This window comes from Andrena cerasifolii, chromosome 1 (assembly GCF_050908995.1).
Source record: "Andrena cerasifolii isolate SP2316 chromosome 1, iyAndCera1_principal, whole genome shotgun sequence".
Lineage (NCBI taxonomy): Eukaryota > Metazoa > Arthropoda > Insecta > Hymenoptera > Andrenidae > Andrena > Andrena cerasifolii.
Window position 1 is genome coordinate 15,857,024 of NC_135118.1, and position 19,391 is coordinate 15,876,414.

Here is a 19,391-nt window from a genome sequence, read left to right on the forward strand (position 1 = left end):
AAGATCTCGCCGCCCACGCCGCGGTGCAGCGCGTTAACGTACAGAGGTTTCCTTTTCGGGCGCTGCGTCAATCGTGCCCCAGTCCCAGGCAGGATTTGTTCCGGTCCGCGAGATGTTTGTTTAGCAACTGTGCCAGCCAGCGTGATTGGCTTTGGCAGGCTCGATTAGTTACCGATTGCTTTCTGCGGGATACGTATGCATTGAGACGATTTGAGGAATCTGTCTTAGCGTGGAGTGTTGCGATTCCAGGGGAAGTAATTGAGGACATTGCAGCAAGTCACGGGCAGCTCCAGATTCGAAAAATTCGCCAAAAGTAGAAAGAAAAGCTTATCAATTCGATAACTAAATAGTAGGGTAAACTCGGGTAAGTCCGTGATAGTTTTAAAATTTGTCTATTAACCGCTAATATTTACATATTCTGAAAGTGAGTCTAGGATATAATCATAGGTGAGACATCAGAGAAACAAATAATAGGTTAACAGAAATTTACTAAGTATGTATATTTAATTGAAAATATACAAAATTAAGTTGTCATGACAAACTCTGGTTACTCCGTGATAGCTCTGGTTACTCCGTGATAGTTCTCGCTAGCCCATGATGTGGCTATCAACTACTTTTTTAATATTACTTTACATTATTTTAAATTATTTTATATTATTTTATATTATTTTATATTATTTTATATTATTTTATATTATTTTATATTATTTTATATTATTTTACATTATTTTACATTATTTTACATTTTTTTACATTATTTAATATTATTTTATATTATTTTATATTATTTTATATTATTTTACATTATTTTACATTATTGTTATTTTGTGCATAATCAATCTTTTATGATCGTTAGATGTTGGAATAAAATGCTCTCTCACTCTATCACACTAACTTCAATTGACTAATTATTTTACCACAACATAAACTAAAAGAATAAAGCTGTCTGCTAGTATTTGTTTCATCTAAATTGAGTCAGACAGTTTAGTGTTACAGATAAATGAAAAAGTATCACGGAGTAACCTGCACCACGAACTTACCCGAGTTTACCCTACTTAAAGCGTGGAAATATATATTTTTCAATTAGTGTTATCTTTTCAATATTAAGTCAAAGGAATAATTCTATAACCCATTTTTTCTAATTTACTCGAAGTTGGTAAAGATGGAGCTGCACCCCTAGTTGCAAAGTCCTCAATTATGCGTTAGATTAGGTCGTAAAGCAATCACGTTGTCACGTGCGATCTTTCGGTGACGTTGGAAACTGCGAAGACAAATCAAGACACTTCGGAGAATAATTTAACTTTTATTTATACACCTTTCGAACAAACGAAATATAGGGTAATCGGATTACGAGGTTCATTCTATTTTTCCGCGAAAGGTTAGTAGCGCAGCAAGTGTATCCAGCAATAAATAGAACGCGAATAAGGTTTTATCGAAATATCTTTTCATCGAATATAGTTCGAGTTGCTAAAATTTCAGAAGAATTTTAATCTTATTCCTTACAGAGTATTTCAGAACATGTGAGTAGAAGTTCAGAGGTGATATGCACAAAAAGAGTTGCACTCATTCCCGTTTCAATTCAAGTCAACGCGTTCAGTATTCCACTCGACTGCTTCCAATCAATGCTGCAGATCGCGTGCATGATCTGGCCGACGATTTGCAAACACTTTCATAGCGCTCTATGAGTCATTTGATTCCGTTCCCCTGGCAAAGACAATACGCGTCGAAGCTTTCTGATCGTACCTACAATCTGCGAACTCAAGCGAACCGTTGGTAACACCGAAACAAATTCACCTGCAACGAATAATCCCACTTAGACGTGTCAAATTCGCCCTGAAGTTACGCCCACGCTCTATGAAACATCCAGTGCGAGGCACAAAACACGGAATACAGTCGTCCGACTAAATAGTTACTGCTTCCCGATAAGTCGGAGTCGCCCACGCCGCGATCAGCCCCGTTCCTGTCACCGCGTATCAATTCTTTTTACCGCGTTTAATTTCGCTCCACCTGACCCCTCTGTTTTCCCTCCGTTTCGATATCCACGCACGGAGCGGCGGCCATCCACCAGCATTCCACGGCGTGCCGCTGTCTGCGCCAGATGACGCAGTAAATCTCGACACGGAAAGAACGCATTCCGCGGATCGCGATCATCCGTGCAGGAGGAACCAGGACGAACGACGGCTTATCCTGCGCGCAGGGGGCTGAACGTAACGAGCTTGCCGCAGGAACATAGCTTACATACGCGCGCGACGTTCCATGTCGAATGACGCGGTGAAAAACGGATTCTTTCTTAAATTTCCCACGTCCATCTGTAGTTGAACGCTCGAAAAGCGAGCTTCGCGATGATGGAGACACTTATCACTCCGGCTTCCAGAATATTGTTCTTGTAGGCAAAAAAAAATGCGTTTGACTGATACGAACGTCCACTCAGAGTTCACGGACCGCATTGCTACGGAGGTTGTACACTGGTAGGGCTGCTGGGTTCGTCCGGGTTTCCCCGGATTCGTCCTCTTTTTTAGGGCGTCCGTGGGGATTCTCTGTAGTGATCCAGGTTTTTCGATGCTGCTCGCTCAAAAAGTCATAAATACTTTTCCTTTATTTCTTAATTGCGGTTGCAGTCTATAATTTGCAGAAATTTTTGCCTTGGTATTTCGTACGTAATATATCAAGTAATTAAAAGTGCCCGGGTTTCAAGTGGAAATGTCCGGGGTTTTACTGCTCTCTGTCCTGGATTAATGATTTTACAGATGGCAGCCCTACACACGGGTGACCAAGATATTCCGCGGAGGGTACGTCGCCACAATTAGTATACCGCGGAAAGGGAGAATCTGTCGGAAGGGACGGTGAAGGAATTAGCGTCCTCGGGACATCGGGACGTGGACGGTCGATTAGGCCGAGCGGGTGATCTATTGCCTGGAGATGCAGCATAACGCCGCGTGGTCGCGACCACTGCGGCATAGCGAGCATCCATCGTGAATCCTGCCGCTGGCGCTGCGCTCGATACCACGTCGATGCAGTGCGCCTTTACTTTGTCCTCAGTTTGTCATGAATGACAATTTATTGGGCCCGCGCTTTGAATGGGATCCCGTCCGCGATCGCAGCTCGGACTTGTATGGAATCGACGCACGGGGTGCATCTGGGACCTTGCTCGGCCATAAGTTTCCTTCAAACCGATGCACCGGCTTTAGAATCCTATATCGGTGATGGTTGCGGAGTATAGCTGTTTGTTGTTTAACGATGACACGGTGATAAGTACCTGCGTTGCACCGCTTTGAAGTACCAGTTACGGTAGTGACTAATGTAGTGGTTGGCTTGGCAGTTGAATCTGATGCTTGCTCGTTATCGAGCATGATGATTTCAGAAACGATTTCAAAGAATTATAGTCGGCTTTGTAACATATTCGATATAGGCTCTTCCGCGGGATGGCTTACGGTGTATCGAATAAGATCGGAGTTGAAAATTTATCTAGAACCTGACGAAATGGTTAATTCAGTCACTGGAGAGCACTGCTCCGCGTTTTCCTATTTATATTCTATACAAATGTAAGGCAAATCGGAACAGAATTGCCTGAGTTGGTAGGGGAGACCGGGGCTAGTTGATACAGGAGACAAGTTGATACAGACGGATTATCTCGACACCGGATATATGTAGCTCCATTTGAGCGAGATGTGTGAAGATTGTTGTTCGATTGTTTCCTACGATTCAGCGCACGAGTGTGTACATTGACGTTTACAATAATTTTTTAACTGTTTTTGTTTATATAGAGGAAAAGTAAATAGTTTTGATACATAGAAATTGATCGTACAAATAACATTTTTTCATTCATTTTGTATGTATTTTCTCAACTTTTCATTTAGAATATATTAATATATTGACCAAAATATATTTTGGCATATTTTTTATTAAGTAATTAATTAAAACAAAAATGAAAAAAAATGAAAACAGAATAGTGTATCAACTAGCCCCGCAGTAGGGTCAATTGATACATTACCTTCGTCCACATAACATTTTTTCATTCATTTTGTATGTGTTTTTTTTCAACTTTTCGTTTACAGCATATTAAAGAGGAAGGACCAAAGTATATTTTAGCATATTTGTTATCAAGTAATTAATTCAGACAAAAATGAAAAACATTGAAAACTGAAAAACGAATCAACTAGCCCCGGTCTCCCCTACAGGTATCCGTCCAACATTGAAATTCCAGCTTAATTAAAGGCTGACATCAAGAATGCAACAGAAACTAACCCAAAAAAATGAAAAATCTGTCACAGTTTTTGACAACCACGGTGCAAAAAAGCCAGAAGCTGCCGTGCTAAACATGTCATTCCAGCGCAAGGGGTTCATATTTACCTACATCCTTAATTAAAGTTCTTATTTTGTTGCATCTCACTTTACCCCGGATAGGAGTTCACTTTACCCCACCTGCATCATTTCTTTCAGCTTGAATTTTAATATACTTTAAATTTATTTTAAGTATTGCTATTCGTCATGTATCCACAGTAATGTTTAAATTATATTACAAATCTATTTCCACGCATTTTCATCGAAAGGGAAAAATTTTATTCAACTTCGAACTTTTTCGAGCCCACTTTACCCCGGTCTCCCCTACATACGGTTTCTCAGGCATTTCTGACAATTTGACTAAAAATTGTTTCTAACAAAAGGTAGATTTTAAAGCTCAGAAAATTTCTACGATGCCCCCGTTTCTCCTGATGTCCAAAGCACGTGCTTATTTCGCTTATTAGTTAATCCAGCACTGCCTGATATATTTCTTCTTCGTAAACCTAGCAACGAAATGTCTACCACCCATAATCCACAACTTGCCATCCCAGAGACCCGAAACACGACCATCGAGAACAACAGTCGACGGAAAAGCCCGTCAGGGAAAAGTCACAGCGACGTGCGTCCTCGTTGCAGCTACATCTTCGAGCTAGTGGAATAATCGAAAACGTCGCTGCTCGTTATCGCGGAGTGTAACGACCGAATGACGGTGCCGATTCGCGAACGCGACAACTCATTTCAGATCCACGGTATCTGGCTACTCGATCAATATTTTTCCGGTGAGACGGCCGAGTGGCTCGGAGCGAAGACAAAGGGAAAGGGGCCGAGAGAGGAGATGAATAGTTGCAAAGAGAGCAAAAGGCGCGGGGGGAGGGGCAGAGAAAAGGGAGCAGGGGAAGGTGGTCGCGACAAAAAGCTGGACCGGTCCACGACGTAGAAAGGCGAGCGTGGCGCGGCGCGGCGTGGGTGGAACGAGGACCAGTGACAAGTACGATCAGCCGGTTCACCGGGCTGATCGAGGGAAGAAGAGGAAGAAAAAGAGCCGGTCGGCGAGGGGCTGGAGGAGAGAGAGAGAGAGAGAGAAAAAAAAAGGAGAGTAGAAGTCGACGGAGTCGAGTCTCTCGGAGCGGCGTCGACCGGCAGCACTTATAATTTCTAATGGGCAACGGCGGACTTTTTGCCAGCGCCTGGAACGGGCCGACGGGGCCCCGCAATAATTTATATCCGCGAGGACAAAGTCGCGCGTGCGTCGGCGGGCATGCGAGAAAAAGCGAGAAAACGGCGGGCACGGATCGCTAGAATCGCACCGCTGCACCACCAACCGATCTCTGCGGGAAAAGTCTCCGCTGTGATTTTCAATTAGAAGTTTATGTGGAAGTCGGTGATTTTTTCTTTCCCTTGGGGCAGGAAGTTAATGAAGATTTAGAATCTTCTTACTTATCCGTGATATAGGTAGGTTTCGATATTCCAGAGACTTGTGAGATTTTCTGTTTACAGTTTCTATGGTGCTTACCTATCGCGAGGTTCCGCCACAGAAAGATTGGAGGTGGATGACCGTGGCTCGTCAGCAGTTCTCCAAGGCTCTCCGCTTTGTACTCGCCAGGATACCGTAGTATCGTCACGTTCTTTCTAAGATAGCTAGATCGTCTTCACCCTCGTCGAATCTGAGAACGATATCAAAATACTGAAAGCGAAAAAAATACACGCAATCTGTGTAACCAGATCGCCGTAAACGCCCGACGCCACGGTGGCACGGGTATCAGTGGCAATGTGTATTCAAACACGGCCGAAAACGATAACAGGATTAACGCTCCCTTGGTCAAAATACTCTCAGAGCCATCGCAGCTTGTATTTTGCAAAAAAAAAACGATGTATAACAGTTTTTAAGGAAGAGATATCGGAAGGATTTTCAACGCAACAACGCGAACCATCGATCCGAGATTTCCACGAATAAAAAGAAACGCGTAACTCATGAACAGCGATTAAGATAAGTCTGACAATGGTCCGTTAATCCAATTACAACATTCCCCCTACCCGACAACCGGTTCGTGGATCCTCAACGCGCTGATACCTGGGTGATATAGTGGCGAATATTTGAAAAACTGTGTCACCGGATATTGTTATGGAGATATCGCGCGCATCGTATGCCTGATTATCCGAATATCCCTTACACGAAACGTCGATTACTCCATTACCACTTATCCGAGGTATCGATCGCAGCGAACAGGATACGGCCGCGTCGATATGCGTGTACACACCTATCCACGTACACAGATCCGTGTTGCATATAATACGCGCATAATGAGATATCCACCTGAAATCCCGGGCGTAGCGTAAATCAACCCGAACGTTATTATGCATTCGCGCGATAACGACCTTGTACACCCCTTAATGCACCGTCACCTGCGCTGCTTTTCGCAAAATTCGAGCATCGCGGGCGTCCACGTGTACCTTTTGCGACGCGGTACGTACACCACTTGGGATTACCGGGACCTTTCTCTTTCTTTCCACCGCCCTTCTTTTTCGTCTTACTAGCGACCCACCGGCTCTCCTCGCCCGTCCGCCACCAGCAACCGATGCTTTCCAGCGAACCTTCAGCGGAGAAATCGATCAGATAGACCAGTGCAATTACAATTTATACACGAGCAGGGTCATGCAAAGTGTTACAAGCTTACTTTCTTTGAAACTATCAGAGGTCCCAGGAAAATTATTTTTGCACCGGATCGTTATTGAGCTACCTTTGTAGGCCGGGTGGAATTTTGTATAGTCTTTGAAACGCAATGATATGCTACTTTTTAACCGACTTCAAAAAGAAAGGAGCTCTCAGTTCGATGTGTATGTATGTAGTGTTCCTTCTCGAGAATTTCGTGAGAAATTATATAATTGCTTATTTCTGATTTCTCGAGAAATACTATAATTTCTCGAGAAACTTAAGTCTAGGGAAAATATTATAAATCTCATTTATTTTCGTAAATGAATGTATTGCTAGTTAATCGCGAACGTATAAACACATCTACAATTTATAATACATCTTATTAATAACATTAGATCCTGTATGAATTCCAATAGAAAATCACAGTACAGAAGATTCGATATTATTAACTGCTGAAGGTGCTCTTAAATTCTTATTTAAAAATTTAGAAAACTTGTATACTGAATTAAGTATCTAATGAGTTTCTTGTGGCTGTTAAAGAAGAAATATAGAAAAGAGGAGATAAGACTATTGTAACCCGTATAAAATTTTTGCATGATCCAGAATTTCTTCCAAAAGGGTCAAAAGACGCATTTTTTCATTTAACAGTCAAGATAGATATTTCTAAAAAGGCAAAATATAACAGTAACAGATTTTGCTACAAAAAAATTGATTCGCTGACGCTACATTAGACGCACTGTGCTATTTAAAAATAAATTTTAAAATCAAAAAGTAATGTTTCACTTTGTACAAATTTTATATTAAATAAATAAATTTACTAATTATATTTAATATCTATTTTTCATTTACACAAGTTTTGTATAAATTAGGCAGGAATAATCATTTAGTTAAAGTTTAGTTGTGTTTTTGATAAATATTATCAACATTATTCCAAAAATATAATTTTTGCAATATTTTTCTCAATTTCTCGAGAATTCTCAAGAATTCTCAAGAAATGTGATCTCATTTCTGATTTCTCGAGAAACAAAAAATATCGAGAAATCAGGAACACTGTATGTGTGTATGTATGTTAGTATGTATTAGGTTTGTCCGCGAATTTCTGCGGAACTACTGGACCGATTTTCGTGAAACTTATTGCATTTAGTTTAGCTTCGATCAACTTAGGTCATGAAGCAAGAATTATAAAAATCGGTTAAGTAGTTTTGAAGTTATGACCATGTACGTATGTTTGTCCGCGAATTTCTTCGTAAGTACTGAACTGACTTTCGTAAAACATAAATAGCTTAAATAAATAAATGTAGTTATATAACTTAATTAACTAAAAAGTAAAAAATGAAAAAAATTTAAAAAAATCAGAACCGGCTTAAAAAAAAAATGCGGTAAAAAGTAAAACATAATTTCGTACCTTATTTAATCTATGACTCTTAACTCCTTTAAGTCGGCGCCAGATTTATACAGTGCAAGTGAAGAGGCGCCTACATAAAAAAATTGAGAGTCGTGCATTAAATATGGAACAAAATTATTTTTTACATTTTAGTGTACTTTTATTTTTTTTCAGTCGGTTTTCATTTTTAAAATTTTTTTTTATATACGTTCCGAAGTGCGTTTAACTACTTAATTAAAAAGCCTCAATAGGTGTGAAAGTATCAATGAAAGGTATTACATCGTTATCTCTAATGCTCCTCGACAGAAGAGCTTGTAATATTTCGTACGTGCAATCAATCTACGGTTTCCTCTCGCTGATTGCCTGTCGATCGTCGCACGTAACGACAGGAAAATTATATTTTTAATAGGGATTCGGATGAATGCTAAGCAGCCGCGTCGATCGAATGGATCGCGATAAGTGAGACTGCAATTCCAAACGGGGAAATCATGATCTTACTCCTTCCACATTTCCCCTCCCATTAGTCTCGTACAGCCGTCAGACGTCCGTCTATGTGGTTTTTAAACGAGATTCGGATGAGTGTTCAACAACGATACCGATCAAATAGAGCGATTTCAGTTCAAGTCGGAAGTCATGGTCTTGATTTAACGAGAACAGAAAGCCGCTTTGATGAACGAGAAAACCGTGGCTGGGGTATCGATCGAGATATCTCGCGACGGTGTAATCGATCCCGTAATTAAACGTGTAATCTATCGGCGAGATTTAAGGACGGAGGTTAAAAGGTGAAGGAAGCGCGCGTCGAGATTGGGCGAAGATAAATTTCACGAGCATTTCGAAGAATCTGCGGCGATGCTGCTCTTTTCGACGAGCAATTTAATTACTGCCGATGGGATCATCTACGTTACACCGAACGCTCATTTGTAGCAATATGTGTGATACATGATACGAAAACAGTTAATAATTATTCGAAACAGAGTATGTGTCCTAATATTAGATATATTTATGAATTTCACTGTGCAAAGCAAACGTCTTACTTACAGTTCTCATTAATTAATCCGTTCCACGTATCAAACTCCAATCACTCAAGTCTTATAATTCTTGAAATGATTATTCTCTTATCCGCGGTCCTGCGTTAAACCCAGAGCAGGTTTCTGGCAAGGGGCAAACTGAATCCAGCGTAAAATGGGACTTACCACCAAATATGTAACTGTTATTTATTTTAATAAGCAACTAGTAAATTTCGTCGCACAATTACAAGAGTAAACGCGTCTCTGTTTCCCCCGCAATTCCTTCGTCCACCACCTTTCTCTCGCTTTCAATTTCGGATCCCTCGAAGCGAGACACGGAGCGAACGGGGCCCCATCTCGTAGTCCCGCGGTACCACCGGGCCCGCGGCGATGCACACGCGAATCACGTCCACGGATGTTCGCGGAGAACAGAGAGCGCGGCTCGACCTGCCGATCGCGTGCGCCGCGGAAATTAATCATCGAACGAACGCCCGGAATAATATTTTCGACCCGTGAACATCCGGCGCGTCGTTTTATTAGCATCGAGGTACGAGGCTGAGGAAACGCATCGAGTCAGCACGTTGTCGGACGAAACTTTGCTCGTGTTACGATTCGTCAATTGCACAGAGCTTTTTCTTTATTGCAAACTGGTCGGACACCGCGGTATCTTTTTGGCCTCTCCGAACAGGTGCTTGGAACGGGTACAAGAAGTTCGTAAACTTTTTATTACCGACGCGAGCTGTTTATGCACTACAAGCCACGTCATTCGATTTTTCATCGACCGCTCTCCACTCTTCGTTTCTTTGGCGATCATTATGCAGGCGTTTGATTAAATTTGCGAAAGTTTATGTACACCATGGGAAATGTTTTCAATTTTACCGAGGAATGGAGGGTTTCGGATATCTTTAGAAGAGCGCTGGTACTATTTGGAGACGCTTTAGAAACACGCCGATTTTGGCAGTTAACTGGCGGTTTATGACGGCTGAATGCCCGATAAAAAGAGCGGGCTGCCGCATCTAGGAGCCTATTTAGGTGCGCTGCGTACTTAATTAACGGTGTCGCGTTCGTTGGACCGGTGATATTTAACATTTGCCAGCGGAGTTAAGGATTATGGTTATGACAGTGGTGTAATATACGACAGTGCCATAACTATAAAAGGATGAGCGGCGATAAATATTCCTTTGAAAATCTATTCCTGTCCGATTTTACGATTAAGAATGCGCGGCGATTTAACTCCCATAAATCTTTATCCGTGGCAACGGCACGTCTCAACGTCTGCCGCTAATGATATCAGTTCGTGACTTTCGAAATTTCTCGTTACACTTACTCAACGCCGCAGCCAGTTTCATCCTGCCGTTGTCCACGGGAAGTGTTCTTCAGAAATCGATGCAGCTTCTCCTAGAAGTCTATCGGGGCAAATAACGACGAAGATGAGAGTCCAGTGAAGTTGCAGAGGTATCACAGAAGATTTAAAAACAATCAACGTGTATATATATTTCCATCGTAAGTGTGCAGCAACATACAGATACGGTTTGTCGTTCGATGTACAGATACAAGGATTATCAACTCAGAATTGTAGAAACGGGTACAAAGGGGACATCACAACGCCTGTTCGAGCCCTTTCCGTCAAAAAGGCCGTGTAGATTTGTAATCGTAGATCGAGAGCTTATCGGGCAGTGTTGTGCACTCTCCAGATCCCGGATTGTCATGAATGAAATTGTCGCAGAACAAGAGAAACGACAATCACTTCTCCTTTGATAGATTCTATATATCTCTACGCCGGATGATCCTCGAATTTTAATCGAGACGTATGCCTTTAATTCGGACATGCGTGGAGCTTTTTAGTGAAAAGATCGTGGCGATTCGCTTGCACAACACTGGTCGCAGATACAGAGTATGTACACATCTTCGATACACGCGAAGGTGCGAAGAGATTCGAAGCTCCTCCGACAGGATCACACCGGGTGTGTAAAAAATATCCGACCCTTCGTTCACGTGTTTATTCGAATCTTCAGCCTTAAAATGATATGTATATTCTGATTCATCGCGACTCGACGTTTCGTCGCTTCTGTTTCCCCTCGCAACGCTACGAAGCGCGAAGGCACCGTTCTCGCACCGATGAGACGATCGCCCGCAGAATCGCCAGCACTCCGGACGAAAAGAAACGTAGAAGTTGATGGAAACTGAGCCGAGGAACATGCGGGGGGAGTCGATTGAGATGGTCGATGAATGAGAAGGCGCCAGGTGGGTTCGTTGAAAAAATTATATTTTTTTTCCATTCTGGCACGATTCGTAAACACAACATAATTTATAAATTAACATACACAATCGTCGTCATCAATAATTTACAGAGACCCTCTAGTGAGCGTTTATCGTTTTCCTAGCTTTTCCGCCGTTAATACAAAAACATAAACGGAACGCGCTTCGATCGGAGGTGAAGTCGCGGGCGTCGCGACGCCTCCCGCAGCAGGGAAGCCGTTTTCATCGTTCGTCCCTTTGTTTTCTCCCTTCTGAAACTCATCTCTCTAATACAAAGTCGAACGGGCGGAGAGGAGAGAAGAAGCTCGAGGATGCGGCTGCACGAACGAAAACGGATTTATTATAAATGCAGGCGCGGCTACGATGCACGCGCGCGGGAGCGTTTCTTCTCCGCCCCTCCGGCGATGAAATCGGCCAGGGTGCATTTCGATGAAAGAAGGAACAGGGGAGGGGAAGAGCGTCGAGGGGAGGTTGAATGTAAGAGAACGGGACGAAAAATAGGAAGCTTGACTTGCGAATAGGATAACAAAATAAATAATAGAAGCATTAAACATGATTAATCACTTAACAACGTAACTAGGCGTAATAATTAATAATAATAATTAATAATAATAATATAATAATAATAGAAATAATTATAATCGTACGAATGGCTAAGTGAGTGTTAATAATTACAAGAACAGGTTGTCTGGCACGGCGATCGCTTAATTGCCTGAAGACACGTCCGTCGAACGTGTTTCATACATCGTTTCCCCTTTTTGTCCTTTCTATTTTCCCCCCGCAATTCTCTTCGTGTACGTGCGTTAAGTTAAGCGGGCTTCTTGCCCAAGAGATTCTCTCAGTTTTAAGGCTGAACTGCGCGAAAGACGGCACCGATTCGGAAGCCTCGTTCGAACGGAAACCAAGCACGCCCCAATGGAGCGCCGATGGAGAAAGCTCCCTCGAATCCTGCGTCGACGAGTCGTTGCTTTTGTAAGAGCTACAAAATAGAAATAACAAGGAAGAAAGTAGAGGAGAAAAGAGAAGAATCTCCCCGCGACGCGTGCAGGCGGGTTCGATGGATAGTATTGTCACGAATACTAAATCGCGGACGCGTCGCGGTGGCGGTTGCCCCGAAAATTTCGCGACCCATCGAGCCGAGGCCTCCCGTCACGAAGTCCGTCCAGCGCGCGGCCTTTCTTGTCCCACCGACAAGCCGCCTTCCGAGTAATCGTTCGATCGACAGAGGCAAGCTAAAATGGCAAGCAGAGAGCGACAGTTTCTCCTTAATGGCTAATTACTCGTTCCGTTCCTCCTCGAAACGCTTAAACGGTAGACTAATTAGAAAAAAACCTCGGTATACAAAAATACAGATATACATACCCCCGTGCGCGCGCTCGACTCGCGCACACCTTACCACTGTGTTTCGCGCGCGTACAACGCATCTCTCTGTGTGGTGTGTACGTTATCTTACGTGTGCGTCTCGCGTGTGCGATCGCGTTGTTTCTCTCTCTCTGTGTGTGTGTGTGTGTGTGTGTGTGTCTATATGGATGAGCATCGTACGTGTTTTTTACAACGGGAGTGACTCGCGATATTCGTCACTGCCTGTTACCGCAGCCACGAACGGGAGACCCGCTTGGACGGCGGCCGAGTTATGGCAAGGAAAAAGGCAAACGGTCGAGGTTGAGCAAGCTTTAAGTGGTAGATTCCACGCGTGGTCTTCGGCCGATTCGCGAGCACGCGAAAATTCTAACGGACGCATCGTCGACGGGGCCCCAACTGTCCCCAGCACCCGCGAGACTACCTATCTACATTGACTAAACCGAAATTCTTCCCCAGTCCCAATTTTCACGAGAATCATACCCATCCTGCTGGATATCTGCGCCAAGGGACAGCTCGGCTGTGCGTCGGAGAAGCGTTCGGAGGGCGTCCGGAGTCCCGCCACGTGGATATCCTTTAACCGAACCGCGAAACGTCCGCGATCGCCAGTGAAGTCGTGAGTATTTTCGTGGGATCGTCCGAAAACGCGATCCAAAGCACCGAGTCGTCGAGTATTTCGTATTTCGTCGGAATACGCTCGCCAACGGATCGATTGCTGTCGACCGGGAACACGAACGGGGTCGTAGTACGTTCGCGCCGTGATTTTCCATGGGAAAACGCGATACTTAAAGGAGAACCGTGGCTGTCTTCCTCTCGAAGAGGAAGGCAGTGCTACTTCGCTCCAGGTTCCACTCCGTCGCAATTTCTTCGCCTAAAGGCTGCCGGCCCAATGCGCGGCTGGCGACTGCGGCCGGCGACGGTCCCACTGGTGCAAGGGAGAAACAGGTACATACTTCTCCCTTGCATCGGTGGGACCGTCGCCAGCCGCAGTCGCCAGCCGCGCGTTGGAACGGCAGCCTTTACGCTAAATTTTGTGTACAAGACGACTCCGCGTGCACCCCACTCGATGAAACGTTCACCGATTTTATTTTATTTCCCCTCTCCGTTCGTTTTCCTGCTCCGTCCCCGTGGACCCTTATACGCGCAGGGTCCCTTCGACGGTGTATAAAAAAATATCTCTCTGTACTCCCGCATACTTCGCAACATTCTCATTCAAATACAATGCGAATAATATTAATAATATCAATATTAATAATAATAAAACGCAATAATAATAATATTAATATTAACAACTAATTAACGTTACGTCTAGACGCTTTATTATGCTTTAAGTTTCTTTCTTTTTCAGCAGGTACGGTTACGTTCTCGTTTTACTCTCTCCCCATCGCGAGGGAAACCATCGAGACGGTCCTATCATCATTTTCTCTTCTCGTAGCTTCTCGTCCGCGAGCTGGGATTATCCATCGAGGCTGCCAGCGTGTCAACCGTTTCAGTCACGAGCATCAACAGAATTTCGATAAATATATCACGGCGCCAGTCAGAGAGGAATTTCGCAACGCGCGATAAAGAAGCATTTTCTCTTTCTCGTTCAATCGTTAACAACTAATTGCACCGACGCGAACGCCTCGGCGCATTCAACACTCAAACAATCGTCCCGAGGACTGTGTAAAATATCGAGCGTATTACTCGGCGGATCGACGAACTAGCTTTCGAGCGACGACGAACAGATCTCGAGAGGGACGCCGGAGATGTAAAAAAGTTTCACGGTTCAAATCGAAGCTTCTTCCTAACGACTACGATTCGAGGGAAGATCGCCTGCAGGATTCGTGTGTCACCGGGCGATTTCTCGATCGATGCGCGACCCGATTACGGAGCCGATCGTGGAAATTTGGCACAAGTTATCGTGTTCGCGAGCGTTCCGCGAGACGTCAGGGGGGAGGCGGTCTTTCGCGAGGAGATCGCGAGCGTTTCGGGCACCCCGATGATCGATCGCGTCGATCGTGTCCCGATCAAGCACCGTTTTACGCGGCTCTTTTACGCCTGGCTGCGCACGTTTCAAGTGGGAATGCTTTCAGATCGCTGAGTTTCAAGTCTACAAATATTCGACTGCGGGAGAGTAGCCATCGTTTAATGCCGGTTGGCCACTAGAAAAGGTCCGAAGAATGATCGAGCCTTCGTCTTCCGTGGGAATTGCAAGTGAGCGAACGTCAGCTACGTCACTTAGAACGGCACGAATTCGCGCAGCAATTTCAAGTAAAAAGGGAAAGAAATGCGAATGACACTGTCCTGCGCACAAGTAAAAGATTAAATCGATAAATCTCCTCGACTGTACAGCTTTTGCGCGAAACGTCGAACATTTCTGGAACGATCCTCGAATAGCCTTCGAGATACAACAAACAGCTCCGGAAGATACGCGTCGCACAAGTTCGGAGGAAGCAACGGGGGAAGACGCGGAAGTTATGGTAATACTGTCGCGAACCTTACAGCTTAAAAGGATCGCCATAAGAATTTAAAGCCAACGACTTTAAGATGTAGCAGCAGGAAAAGCTTGACGCAATCACGGGAATACAGCGATAATTAAAAAGCTGTTCAACTCTATCGCGACTGCGAGCCGGTCTCGCGATCTCTACTCCGATTGATATGTAAACCGATCGACCCCTTGCCTTCCGCCGTTGTCCTCTTCAACCCCTGTCCTGTCGTCGACGTCGCCGGGACCTGGGAACGGTCAGCTGAAGCCGCTCCGTCGTGGCCTGGCGTCGTCTTCCTCGAAGTCCGCGGGGAACCGCGGCTGAGCAGAGTGGTCATCCACCTGGCCGTCGTCATTCGGCCTTGATCGTAGCTGAAGGAGGAGCCATCTCCTGCGCGAACGTGGGACTGTCCTCGCCTGCGAGGTGGCCAAGCTCGCTCTTCGGTGTCTGGACGCTGTCCTCGCCAGCGAGGAGGCCGGGCTCGCTCTTGGGTGTCTGGAGGCTGTCCTCGCCGGCGAGAAGGCCAGACTCGCACTTGGGCGTCTGGACGTCTGGAATTTTGGCGTGGGTCCTCAAGTGCCTGGTGATCATGTCGCGGCGGCAGGCGGCGTACGCGCACTGCGGACACTTGTAGGGCTTCTCGCCGGTGTGCGTCCTCTGATGGGTGCTCAGGTGGTCGGACCTGCTGAATACCTGGCCGCAGGTCTTGCACGTGTACGGTTTGACGCCGGTGTGCAGCCTCATGTGTCTGGTGAGCATATCGGAACGAGCGAAGCTCCTCTTGCACACGTCGCAGAGGTACGCCTTCGCGGACGCGTCCTGTGGGCCCTGTCTGCGATGCCTCGAGGCCATGTGCTTGGCCAGACGGTCGTGGAGGCTGAACATCTGGCCGCAGACTGGACAGACGTAGGCGACGTCCGCGCCGGGAGGCATCTCCTCCACCACGGGCGACACCTCCAGGTTGTATCTGACGGCGAAGCTCTCCTTCGTCGTCGGTGAGGCGACGTCGCCCTTGACCACCGGTACGCTCACAGAGCCCCTCGACACGATGCCCGGAGGCAGGAGCTGGAGAGCGGGCGGTCTGCCGAAGGCCGCCGCGGCCGCGGCAGACGCCATCAGGCTCTTCATCGAGAGGTCCAACGGCGACTCCTGGGGGCTCGTAGTGTCGCTCTCTAGGGAGCCGCTCCTAAGCGGATGGTTGGCGAACACGGACCAGGTGGAGAGTGGTGGCTTCTGGTCCCATCCCGGGACCAGGTCCGAGTCCGAGTGACTGCGTCCCCTGAAGATGTCTGGCAGGTACTTGGTGTGCATGTAGTGCTCGAAGCTGTACGACGACAGGGATCCAGGCGTGAGCGGCGGCAGAGTAAGCGGCGTTAACGGGGTGAAGGGTGAGAGGGGTGTCAACGGGGACGTGGGAGAAGGCAGGACCATCGGCGGCGTGGCCGACTGGGAACACTGAATGCAGCTGCAGCCCGCGTACTTGGGCGCCAAGGATCTCTGGGGAGGCGGATGAGATGAATGATCGTAGACGTGATTCGCGTTGTTCCTGTGATGATGCCTGTGCCGGTGACGATGGTGATGAGGGTGATGGTGAGGATGATGAGGATGATGATTTTGCTGCTGATCGACGTTGTTCGCGTTAGAGTTCGCGTTCGCCTCCTCCTCGGTGGGCGTCACGGGCTCCTCGCTCTTCAGCCTGAGGGGGAGCAGGCTGATGCCCGACGGCGGATCCGTCGCTGATCTCGAGGACGACCTTGGAGAACCGAACACGTCCTCCTCCTCCTCGGACGCTGGTCCGCTGCCCTCGAACCTCAACACCTCGCCCTCAGACGGCGAGCTACGATGCTGCAGGATGTCCACCACCTGGTCCAGCCGCTTCCGCCTGCGGAGATTCCGATGGTTCCGGTTCGCAGTCGCCGCGAGGGTGTTGTTGTTGGTGCAGGAGGGCGGTGGCGGCTTGGCCGGACCCGGGGGCGCGGCTGCAGCGTCCTCCACGGCGCTCTCGGCCATCGTCATCGAGGATGCGCGGCACCCGCCGCCTGGGCCCTTTATGCCGCCTACGACACCCTCGGCTACCACCGTAGTGCCTCCCACCTCGTCCTGAAACAGCCAAACCACGACCCTCTTACTTCTCTTTGCTCCCCTGCACCCAGGCACACCGTCGCGATCGGAGGCCGTCTGATACGCGACGATCAATGCCACTTCACTTACGGTAAACCAATCCTCGCTCAACTAACCCCTACTCATCGTACGTACACTAACTGCCACGGTACTCTTAAGTTTAAATACTTAATCTCGGTAAACTCTGGGAATGCAATTCGAAGGTGCTTTTGACACGACTAGATAAGATAAATGTACCAATACGTGGACACGTCCCAGTACTTGGACACTAAGTAGTGCAAATAATACTGATTATTGCATTTAATATTCGCTTTATGCACGAAAGAACTATTTTAATAAATTAATCAAATATTTAATAAAATGCGCGCATATCCATATTTTTCTTAGTAAACTTGTAACACTCGTAAAACAACTTAATTTCCCTGATCTCTGCAGTTTACACCATTTTAGTATTGCTCTCATCTGATTTGCTTAACAATCCCTACTTTTTCTTAAGCGAATATTATTAATAATGTTTAGTATATTGGTATAAGAAAAATGGTACCTTGTAGTATTATATTTTGATTGATAGATTAAAATTAAAGTTCGTATAAGTTTTTTATTCGTGTGTGTATCTACTGGTACAGTGAAATCCGGGAACGACCCTAAACTTGAACATATGTGCAAATTGTGAAATGAGTACGCGTTATTGTTGACAGAATAATAAAATAATTACTTAACACCTTAGCTATTATTACTTTGTATTTTTGTTATTTTGTTTTAACGATAATATTTAATTCATGTGTAAAATTCGTGTGTTATACACAAACCATAAAATTAGTCATTCAATAATAGTTTTATTTATGGATGCGTATGATTCTGGAAAAAAGGAGAAGAAAAGAAGAACAAGATGAAGGAAGAAGTCAAAACGAAAGCACAATCTGGAGTTAAGAGTCCCAGAAACACTTACACACGAAACACATGGAACCCCATTTTGAGGCCGAAAGGCGAAAAATAAATATTTACTACTAATATGTTGTGTTTTTTAACGATAAAGTACACACGGTTTCTCGTGAAATTGCAAACTCGTTTTTGTATAAATCGGCTTATATAACTGGAAAATTCTCCAACGTGTTTCCGCCGTACCTTAAATGTCCAACTATTGTGACATTTATTAAAGAATCTCTACGTTACCCCTGATCGTCTACTGCTCCTGGAATTCTTGCAGCTAAGCTCGCACTAATTAATCGTACTCGCGCCCAGTACTCGCGATCCGCGTCCAGGAATCCCAGGTATACGATGTTTTCAGGGAACGCGCGGGTGTATAGGTCTGTAGGGGTCTTTACGTTGCGCAGCAACACCTCTGTAATCTCGGTTATTGTTAGATTACAGCCTCTACTCTGCGCGCTCATTTCCGATTGCTTATGAAATCGCTGGATACGCGTAATTTCATGAATCATCCTCTTAGCGTCGGACACGCGGACCAGCTCTGCTCCGTGCGCGCGGTACACTTACCGACGCTTATCTTACGTTATCTGCTCTACGAGCGCCATTACGCGCTGCGAGGTAGAATCCGCGCGCTATTAGTGGCGGGGGTAACCTTCCTGGCCGCGTTATCGTCGCTTACCGAATCCACGCGGCGCAGCAGGGGCGCGAGGATGAAGCAGGAGGAGGCGAGGATCCTCGATCGTGACGAGTATCGGTCCAGGCAACGGGGGTACGAACGCGACGCCCAACGAGGATGGGAACTCAGCTCGCGGTCGTAGTAAATCACCATTAACGCGTCGGCCTGCTTTCCGCGGCGAGACGGTGCCGGCTGGCCATCTGTCATCCAGCCCGGTGCAGCCATTAAATAAAAGGTGAGACGATCGCGCGATCGA

General features: G+C 45.8%; 1 protein-coding gene across 2 annotated transcripts in view; it reads right to left on the reverse strand.

Moving 5' to 3' along the window:
- Positions 1-14,275: 14,275 nt before the first annotated feature.
- The window catches only part of Klu (zinc finger protein klumpfuss), a 69,371-nt gene continuing 64,255 nt past the window's right edge, over positions 14,276-19,391 (reverse strand). For both annotated transcript variants that reach the window (XM_076806729.1, XM_076806740.1), the window contains exon 2: positions 14,276-17,511. In XM_076806729.1, coding sequence (XP_076662844.1) covers positions 15,763-17,427 — 1,665 coding nt within the window. In that variant the 5' untranslated portion in view covers positions 17,428-17,511 and the 3' untranslated portion in view covers positions 14,276-15,762. The remainder of the gene's footprint in view (positions 17,512-19,391) is intronic.